At 33.2% G+C, this 10,767-nt stretch overlaps 1 protein-coding gene across 1 annotated transcript; it reads left to right on the top strand.

Annotated features, from left to right (window-relative positions):
* Positions 1-2,917: 2,917 nt before the first annotated feature.
* Positions 2,918-8,935, top strand: LOC109216600 (protein ECERIFERUM 3-like). Its single transcript, XM_019380769.1, has 11 exons — positions 2,918-3,137; positions 3,514-3,734; positions 3,825-4,057; positions 4,159-4,378; positions 4,725-4,852; positions 6,350-6,606; positions 6,846-6,953; positions 7,193-7,399; positions 7,742-7,852; positions 7,973-8,146; positions 8,517-8,935. The coding sequence occupies exons 1-11, from the start codon at positions 3,087-3,089 to the stop codon at positions 8,691-8,693; spliced, it is 1,887 nt and encodes a 628-aa protein (XP_019236314.1). The 5' UTR covers positions 2,918-3,086; the 3' UTR covers positions 8,694-8,935.
* Positions 8,936-10,767: the final 1,832 nt, after the last annotated feature.

A 10,767-nucleotide genomic window follows, 5' to 3' on the forward strand; every position in this document is an offset into this window, starting at 1 on the left:
CTTGGTTTTAAGTAGCTTTAATGTTGTTTTTTGTGTTGTTGTTGTTGTGTTTGGGGTTTGTTGGTATTCTTATTGGAATTGTTGTTTGAATTGTTGTTGTTGTTGCTTGTTAGGGTTTTGGTATGACTGGCAGGTGGTTGTAGCTGCCAAAACAGGCAGTTTCTGCCAAATAATACACAGAAAAAGCGACCAACTTTGGTCTCTATTTGGCCGCTTTTCACGTTCAAAAAAAATAAATTTCTGGGAGAATAGCGACCAAACGTTGGTCGTATTTACCCAGATTTCTACAAAAAAGCGACCAAACTTGTCGCTATTTCATTAAAAAAATAAAATTTCTGGTGATATAGCGACCCAAAGTTTGGGTCGCTAAAAATAAAAAAATAAATTAAATTCATGTATTTAGGGACCAAAGTTGGTCGCTAGTTTAATTAAAATAAAATAAATATTGAATTAAAAAAGCGACCAACGCTGGTCTCTAGTTTTCAGATTTTAAAATATAATTATTTGGATTAGAGACCAAAGTGGTCGCTTCTTAATGATTAATAATAAATAAATAAAAAAAAGTATTATATTTAGAGACCAACTTTTGTCGCCAAATTTATATTATTAAATTAATAAAGCGACCAAAGTTGGTCTCTATAGTCAATATCCGGAATATTTGGTCCATTTAGCTTTAGAGACCAAAGTTGGCGCGTAATTAGCGACCAACTTTGTCCCTAAATAAAAGAGACCATCAATATAGCTACCAGGTCCGTTTGGTCGCTTTTGGTCGCTTTTTAGCCTAAAACCGACCAACTCTGGTCGCTTTTTGCGGTCGCTTTTAGGCGGATTTCTAGGTAGTGATATTAAAAAACGAATAACGAATCCGCCGGCTATTTGTATAAATGTCATTTTTTCTTTTTCGAAACAGTTCTGATCCATACAGTTTTGAAAATAAATGCAGGTGATGAGCCCCATGCAATCTATATACATGGCCGGTTCACCTTCCTCTAACATGATCAATTAGAGGAGTCCGCTCCCAATATTTTTTTTTTTTTATCAAAACTTAGGTGACCATAACAGTAGTTGGATATTACAAAATTTAGGTCAAGGACGGTGAACAATATTCATAAGTGTTACAACTAATTTCCACCCATAAAGAAATGAAATGAAAAATAAAAAAATAAAAAATTGGAACATGCAAACATGAATACTAAATAATTTTTTTTACAATATCATATTTGCCCTCCCTCCTCCTCATGTCTTAGTACTTCGAAGAGAAAAATTCTTTATTTGGATCTGAAAGTTCTTTAATTCACTGGATCCGATCGATCCATGTATAATACAAATAAAAAATGGGTTAACCGGCAGATAATATGAATATCCATGTTATCCATGGTCTTTTGAATATGATCACTTTTGGAAGAATTCTTAATCTCTTTTTTCAAACGGATCTTATACATATTTGATCCACTTTTAAAAAGTTCATTATCCAACCTATTTTTAGTGAATAATATAGAAGATAACTATAATTTATTTATTCATTTGCCACCACTAATCTGAATAATGATCTTATTTTACAGTTATATTAAAAGATAATAGAGATTAGAATTATAGATACTAGAAAAGTTTGAACTTAAAATGTTGATTTTAACCTTAAATGAATCACTCGCAAATTAAAAGATTGATTTTAATTACATGAGTCAGTTGCAAAATTAAAAGGTTGATTTAAACTTTGAAAAAAAGGACAGTTCGGTGCAATAAGCTCCCACTATATGCGGGATCCGGGGAAGGACCGGACCATAAGAGTCTATTGTACGAAACCTTATCCTGCATTTCATCAAGAAACTTTTCACGGCTCGAACCTGTAACCTTTGAAGTTCTCTATAATCAGTTCTTTTGGGAAGGTGGGTGCTGGTAAGAAAGGTCAAGGCTCACGAGGGAAGTTTCCAAATTTAGGCTGGACTTGATCACATAATACTTCTCTCCTAATTTAGACTTCCCAAATCAAGATTAGAGGCCACTAACCTGTCATCTTAATTGTTAAAAAATAAAATAACAAAACGTATCGTAATTGTCTTTTGCATTCCATGCAATTATCTTGGTCATGTCGTGATCCCTTAAATTTAGGACATGATTAGACGTGAAAAACTCTCCTATAATCCAATTCCACTTAGTCGAATTGTTGATAGTTACACTCTTTTTCTTTTCGTTTTTTATATTCAAAATAAAAATAACATCTTCCTAAGTATATGTTAAAACAATTTAATTTTAAATGTTCTCATCTAAATCTAAATGATATGTTTTTATAATCATTAAAAGTGTCGTATCATATATAAGATCACAAGTTCTAAAAGTATTTTGGTATTGTCTCTAAAAGTTACGTTTTTTCGTTAAATTCTATATCGGATAAAATATCTTATACAAAATGAAACAAATAAAGTCAAAGTTCAAGCCACATAGCAAAGATGTGGGCAAGACAACCCAAATATAGTTGCCCATGCTTCTCAGGCGACCGCTCTAAAGTATATACTTCCTCCTTTTAGTTTTTACTTGTCCATTATATTAAAAATATAGTTTTTACTTTTACTTACCTATTTTAGCAATTCAAGTAAAAAAATACGTTTTTGTTTTACCGTTTTTATTAATCTAAATCCCCAGATCATTCTCAATATTAAAATGCAACCATTATTATGAGTACAAATTAATTGGCGCAATTATATTCACAGGTCAACGACCGTCATTCGGTTGGAAAATAGAAAAAGATGGACAGATCCATGATACAGTTTCTGTGTGTACATGTGTATGAAAAAGAGTGAGAGAGCGCTCAACTGTACATTAAAATCAAATTTAGCTAACTAACTAATAAGTCGTAGAATTCAAGAAAATTCTTCTTTCTTTAGCTTTCCTTATTTCTTTCTTTACATCACCTATATATATTCAAGACTAGCCCATGTTCTTCCAAGAATATAGGTACAATAGTTGAGAAGTTGTCACTTCCATATAAACCATACTTCCTCTCTTGTCTTGGGATCTCTACTAGCTACAAAAACAGAAGAAGAAGAAGAAGCAGAGAAGAAAAAATAATTGAGTTATTTTTCATAAATATGGAAGCTCCATTGTCATCTTGGCCATGGCAGAACTTGGGAAGTTTCAAGGTACATATTGCTAAAACCCTTTTCTAACCAGCTTGATGATCAACTTAAAACTAATACAATCAAGTCATCTCTATACAACAGTCATTCACTACAAAAATCAAGCTTTTTTCGGAACCGATTTTTATGTTATGTTATAATATATGTCCTCTATAACAATACTTCACTATAGCAGCCAAAAAACATCAGAACAAACGAGCTGTTACAGAGAGGTTTGACTGTACTCTATTTATCATTATTGTCCTTTGTTTCCCTCCTTTTGCTCTTCCTCTTTGGTTTTCCCGAAAATGACAAAGTTTAAGTGTCTGTCTATGTATTCCGCCTTAACGTTTGGATATTTAATGTTTTGTGTTTTATTTGTTTATTATTATTGGAACAGTATTTACTGTATGGACCATTTGTTGCAAAAGTGATGTACTCAAGATATCAAGAAGACAGCATTTGGGCAACTTGGTGTCTACATGTTCTCATATTATGTTCACTTAGAGGTTTCATGTATCAACTATGGTCTTCTTTCAGTAACATGTTGTTCTTAACTCGAAACCGTCGGATTATTAAACAAGGGGTTGATTTTAAGCAGATTGACAATGAATGGGACTGGTATATAGTCAGTCTTGAAAATCATCTGAATTTACACATACTTCTTTTAATTTCTAAATCTTTTGACTAATATTAATAATTATTTTTCAGGGATAATTTTGTACTTCTTCATGCTCTAATGGCTACTTTAGCATGTTACATGTTACCAAACCTTGTTAATCTTCCTATATGGGATTTAAGTGGATTAGTGGTGATCACAATCCTTCATATAGTAATTTCAGAACCCCTTTACTACTGCTTACATAAGTGCTTCCATGGAAGTTATCTTTTCAGCCATTATCATTCACTTCATCATTCTTCAGCTATACCTCAACCTTTTACAGGTAAAAGAAATATAGTATATATAATTTAAGTTTTATAACATTTCTTGACACTGAAATTTATAGTTATTAATTAGCATTTTTTTCATTTTTTGGATATTCAGCTGGTCATGCAACATTTTTGGAGCAAATTCTATTAGGTGGAGTGATTGGAATTCCAATTCTAGGGTCTTGTCTCATGGGATATGGATCAGTAGCTATAATCTATGGCTATGTATTGGTCTTTGATTTCTTAAGATGTTTGGGGCATTGCAATTTTGAGATTATTCCTCATCAGCTCTTTCTAGCTTTTCCATTTATGAAGTATCTTCTTTACACTCCAACGTAAGTCAATGCTTCTTCTAATTTCATATTACTTTCTCCGTTTCAATTTAGATGAGTTAGCTTGACTCGACACGGAGTTTAAGAAAAAAAAAACAAAAAAGATTTTTGACACTTGTGGTCTTAAAAGGTTAAGGGATAAAAGGTTTGTAGAGCCATGACATTTGTGTGGTTATAAAAGCTTCCCATTAAGGTAAAATGGGTAAAATGAAGAGTTTAAAGTTGAATTATTTTCAAATTTATAAATGTGTTATTTATTTTGAAACAGACTAAAAAGAAAAGCACCTCGTCTAATTTGAAACAGAGTGAGTAGTATCGAAATTTAATACTTTCTTCTTTATATTGACAGGTACCACAACCTACACCACACAGAGATAGGAACAAATTATTGCCTATTTATGCCACTTTTTGATGTGCTAGGGAACACTCTTAACCCAAAATCATGGGACATGCACACAAAAACAAGTGTTGAATCAGGTAAACATTTCTGGCCAATCTAATAATTTATAATCAATATCCTAGAAACAAATGTCATTTAATTATTCAACGTATATATGATTTGAAATATGAAACGCAGTATGTGTGGTCACATCTATTACTACAGTACAGTAATGAATCCATCTCAAGTCTCAACTTTATGATATACAGTAATGAACCTATTTCCTTTTTGGTCCGTTTCAAAAAGAATGAACCCTTTTTAAATTTGGTAATAATTTTGCTTAAACTTACAATTCTACCCTTAATGAGAAACTTTTATAACCATACCTCCATCATCTCAACCCCGTAGGAACTACGAGATCACCCCAAGGTGGTTGATGATGAATTACCTTACTCCCTTTCCATACCGGGTCTAGGGGTAGGAAAGGTAGGTGTTCGGCATGTCCCTTGCTTCCGAACTTCACTGTCCCTTGGACGACTTGAGTAATGGGAGAATGGCAACTGGGCCCTGCAGTGGTAGAACCTCGTGAACCGGACTCCCTTTTTGACTTGTTTAGGACCACATATCTCAAAAGTCTTCATTTTTTCTCAAACTCCGTGCCCAGTCAAACAGGTTCACATAAATTGAAACGGAGGGAGTAGTACATGCCCTTTTTAGCAACTCTGTAGTCCTGTTGTCCTATTTTAGAAAAGATGTCTAACTTTATCAGTGCACAATAGTTCTGTGAAAATCTAAGTTTGTCTATACCTGCTAGCTTTTGGGCAGAGTGTACTATGCTGAATAATTTTTTGAAATTAATGTACTGATTTATCTAGGCTAAAATTTAGCTCGAAGTTAGATGCAGGTAGTTGCTGAAACCCCAATAATTTAAAGTACTTTAAAGGTTGATTAGTGAAAAATATCTTGTACTCGACATGTCTTACCAAATGGAAAAGGTGGATATATAAGACAATAAAATTGTACGCTTGCTTGTCATAATACTTCTAATTGCACAGAGAAACTTGATTTAGTGGAGAGTACATATATCTACTATCGAATTAATAATTCACAACTTATTAATAATTTTAGCCCGCGCTAGGAACTATTTATATTCGGTAGCCGAAAAAGTGCATAATTTTTGTATATAACATATGTAATGTGTATATATACAAAAAATATACAAATTATATATATTTTTCAGCTATTATTTTTACAGCGGCTATACAGTGTCATTTTCTCTAAAAACTAAATAACAACACTATCAATGCTCCCGAATGAGGGTGAAGGGAAAAAATGTTAAAAAGGAATAAAACTTTGATTCAACTTGATTATTGTTAATCATCATAAATTTTTCATTATTTTTATGTTGGTTGTCAAACTGGCGTATATAAATAGTTAGCCGGATTTACGGTTTACATTCTTGAATTGGTATACATAGATTATACACAGTTATACACATATTGTACATATATATTATACGCCCGCCGGCTATTTTTAGTCTAAACGGCTAGGTAGACACTATTAAGTTAATTCTTTCTAATACTACTATATTTCAGGTAAAAATGGGAGGGTGCCAGATTTTGTGTTCTTGGCTCACGTAGTAGACATGACATCGGCATTGCACGTACCCTATATGTTCAGATCATTTAGTTCAACTCCTTTCAGCACACAGCTCTTCTTAATACCCTTATTGCCTCTCTCTTTTCTTGCCATGCTTGTAATGTGGCTCTACTCCAAACCCTTCTTGAACACTTTTTACTACCTCAGAGGCTACTTGCACCAAACTTGGGTCGTCCCTCGCTTTGGTTTCCAGGTTTGTACGTTTACTATTGTTTTCCCTATTTATTAAGTTGTGGTTTTGTGACTTATAGGTCACGGGTTCAATCCTCATAGCTACTAATGCTTGCGTTAGGTAGGCTGTCTACATCACACCCCTTGGGGTGTGACCCTTCCCCAAACCCTGCGTGAACGGGGTTACTTTGTGCACCGGTCTTCCCTTTTATTAAGTTGCGGTTTTCAACTTTGTTTATGTTGTGAATATTTGTGTGGCAGTATTTCTTGCCATTTGCAGCACAAGGCATTAATAAACAAATAGAGCAAGCAATTCTTAGAGCTGATAGATTGGGAGTCAAAGTCATCAGCCTTGCTGCATTAAACAAGGTACCATTTGCCGTGTAAAAACTTATCCACGCTTGATATTCACACTTTACCACGATTACGTAATCAATAAGGTGAAAATATACATTTAGTTACCATAGTTAAGTGATAAAAGAATATGCAAAAGACGCATATCATGTTATTATTGGTTTTGTGTAAACACGAACCTGGTGCATGCACCAAACGGCAAATGTCATTGATTATATAATAGCACTGATTTTGGATTGTTGTTATATATGCAGAATGAGGCACTAAATGGAGGAGGGACACTATTTGTGAACAAGCATCCTAACCTTAGAGTAAGGGTTGTACATGGGAATACCTTAACTGCAGCTGTTATCCTTAAAGAAATTCCAAATGACATCACTGAGGTTTTCTTAACTGGAGCCACCTCTAAACTTGGACGAGCTATTGCTCTTTATCTTTGCACAAGACAAGTTCGTGTGCTTGTAAGTATCATAATTTTTACTTCCCTTTTGAAATTTAATTTTTTCCATTTTTTGGCTTTATATTTAGCCATGTCTAGCCTTTTTTTGGCTTTAAAGTTGTGCATTGATCTTTAATTTGTACTTGAAACTAAATTAAACTATTGAGGGAATTCTGGATTGCTCCATCTTATGCAAATTCTTTTTTCATTCGTCATCATTTATAATAAATACCATTTGGTTTTCCTATTGCGTCTAAGCACAAGAATTACTACTAATCAATATAGTCATAATACTAAAATTAATCAAGAATTTGGAAAAATTATTTGTTCAATTAATCATTGAATATGTTATTCAAATTTGCAGATGCTAACTTCATCAACTGAAAGATTTCAAAAGATCCAAAAGGAAGCTCCTGCTGAATACCAAAAGTACCTAGTCAAAGTGACAAAGTATCAGGCAGCAAAAAACTGCAAGGTAATAACGTCTTATTTGCATAATTATTAATTCTGAAAAGTTTCATCAAAATAATTCAGATATGATTATCATTATTTTTCTTACTGTTAAGATGATTGTTTTGGTTGGTGATATTTATAGACATGGATAGTTGGAAAATGGATAACTCCAAGAGAGCAGAATTTTGCACCAGTAGGAGCACATTTCCACCAGTTTGTGGTACCTCCTGTCTTGCCCTTTAGAAGTGACTGTACTTATGGTGATCTTGCTGCCATGAGATTGCCTCTGGATGTTCAAGGACTTGGATCTTGTGAGGTATACCTATCTTAATTTTCTCTTCTTCTTTTTTTCTTACTATCGGTATCCAGTACCCGCTTTGGGCCTGAGTAATTTGGATTCTGGCCAGAAAGTCCCACTTTAGGGATAAAGCACACTCTATGAAAAGCGACTCCATACACGAGGCTCGTACCCAACCGAAATCTCTTATTAAGGATGGAGTAATACTTACCAATTCACTCTCCACCGCAACATTTAATGTGGTGGTCAATTTTCTCAAAAGCTCCTCTATTTTAGTGTATACCTTTAGTAGAACTTTTTGAAACACCCAAAAGTTAACCGCAAATATATATTTTCTCTGTATTAATTCTTACAAGTATTTTTTTGTTTGGGATAAATAATTAAACAGTACACGATGGAAAGAGGGGTAGTCCATGCATGCCATGCAGGAGGAGTGGTTCATTCATTGGAAGGCTGGAAACACCATGAAGTTGGAGCTATTGATGTACACAGAATTGACTTAGTTTGGGAGGCAGCTTTAAAACATGGATTAAAGCCAGTCTCAAGTTTCAGACAGATTGATTAATATGTGATTAAGTAATTAAAATGTGGAAATTAATTAAAATTTCCAATTCAATAGTTACCTGAGAAAGTGGTTAAATAAGAATGTTCTTAACATCCCATTTGTAGGTGTGGAGAAAAAGAAATTAATTTAGTTGGCTAGATTTACATTTAGTTTGATTTGTGGTACAATTACGTGGTCCAGTATTTCATTTTGTATGTATATTTAAGAATTTGAATTAAATCCATTATTCTATGTTTTCACTATTTCTTTGTGTTATTAGTCACCAAATTCCTGTACCAAAGTGGAGTAGTCTATCTTTCATTAAACACAACTTGCTTCGAAGAATCTAAAGGAAGCTTGAAAAAAGAAAGTCTACAATGTTCAAACTTTATCAAACAAAAAGTAAAACTTACAGGAGAATGCCAAAAATAAAAATAAAAAATAAAAAAAAGATCCTGGGTTGGTGACATTGTTGGACATTTGAATTTTGCTTCCAGTTTGTGCTTAGTCAAAGTTCGAAATGAAGTGTCAAAAAAGAACAATAGACATGTCCCTTTTATATACATACATTTTTTCGATTCACCACCTAGTAATAATGTAAAATTAAACTAAGAAGTATATAAAAGATACTATAGTATAAACAACAGAGCATTAAAATGTATCTAATTCAACACGATATTATATAAAGAAGTTAAAAATAGTAAATAAGTCTCACAAGTATCAATATTAAACAATAATCTGGTACTAATACTTACTCGCATAGAATATAATCATACAATTAATTTAACATAATTAAGTGATGCAATTACAATTAAGATTAACAAGAATGCATTTATAATTTCTGTATTTCGACCAAGCAAGCAATTAGGTATATGTCTATCCTAATTACGAATCCGTTCCCCGATGCCCAGGTTCGAGAACTTGCTCTATTTAATTCTATATGCAATCTAGAGTTCCAACTTCGAGTTCAACTCTAAATTCGTTGATAGTATTTCACTGTTAGCTACTCAGCAAAATAATTAAAAACAGAATTAAATAAACAACCCAATATGATAAAATCAACTTCGTCAAATTAAACTTCAAATATCAAAATTCATGTTTTCACATATGACCCTAGAACAATAGGGTTCTTAGCCACTCATGTTCATACAATCATCAAAAATAAGGTTTTCAAACATAAAATCAATAAGTACTAGAAAAGCGATGGAAGAATTGATCAAATCCGTGCTCCCGAGAGTTTGGCTCTTTTGTTCTCCTCTCAAAGTCACGTTCCCCCTTCAAAATAGGTTTAGGTTGGCTTTTATATCAGTTGGGGGCATCTTGGGGTTAAAATAAACCGAGTCCTAGTCGAAACAGGACAACTTTACGTTCCGAGCGTCTAGGGTAGCGTGGGGCGCTGGCCTTGGCGCCCAAACTTTTTAGCTTCTGTAAATTGCGCCACAGCCAGCGCCCCACGCTCGTTGTGGCCCTCAAATTTTAATTTTTGCTTTTTCTTCCTAATTTCACTCTAATTTGCGCCATTTCGTCCCAAATTGCATCCGAATGATTCCTACACATAGTACTACCACAAATTAGCACAAATCATTATATATACATCCATAATCTACTAGACATGAGCCAAATGCGAGGCGATATATATCAAATACTTTAAGCCGATTATCATGGTACCAAACCATAATAAATTTGGTGATTTGATTAGTCATATTTCTAAATAAATATTTTAAAATTTAAATTTAAATCTATTAATATATAATAGGAGAGGCAAAGAACTATTATGATGACAAGTGGCATAACATTAAATTGACACATGTAAAAAATTTGGACAATCCTCCAACTTTCTTGGAGTTTCAAAATTCAAATTTATTTAAAAATAGATGTGAAAGACACGTTTTTTTCAAAATTCAAAAATTTTAAATTTTTCAAGCAATAGAAACTACCAATAAAAATCACCAACTACTCCCAGTTCCCCCACTCCCCTTCCTTTTAAAAACTAACTGAATTTCTCCTCTTGCAAGACACGTTTTTTTTCAAAATTCAAAAATTTTAATTTTTTCAAGCAATAGAAACTACCATTAAAAATCACCAACTACTCCAC

The sequence above is a fragment of the Nicotiana attenuata genome, unplaced genomic scaffold (assembly GCF_001879085.1).
Source record: "Nicotiana attenuata strain UT unplaced genomic scaffold, NIATTr2, whole genome shotgun sequence".
In the NCBI taxonomy this organism is placed as follows: Eukaryota; Viridiplantae; Streptophyta; class Magnoliopsida; order Solanales; family Solanaceae; genus Nicotiana; species Nicotiana attenuata.

Excerpts from the sequence above, each read along its gene's own strand:
- LOC109216600 (XM_019380769.1), top strand. The coding sequence starts at position 3,087 with ATGGAAGCTCCATTGTCATCTTGGCCATGGCAGAACTTGGGAAGTTTC. Across the intron at positions 4,853-6,349 it reads AAAAACAAGTGTTGAATCAG|GTAAAAATGGGAGGGTGCCA; the intron begins GTAAACATTTCT and ends ACTATATTTCAG. Across the intron at positions 6,607-6,845 it reads TCCCTCGCTTTGGTTTCCAG|TATTTCTTGCCATTTGCAGC; the intron begins GTTTGTACGTTT and ends TTTGTGTGGCAG.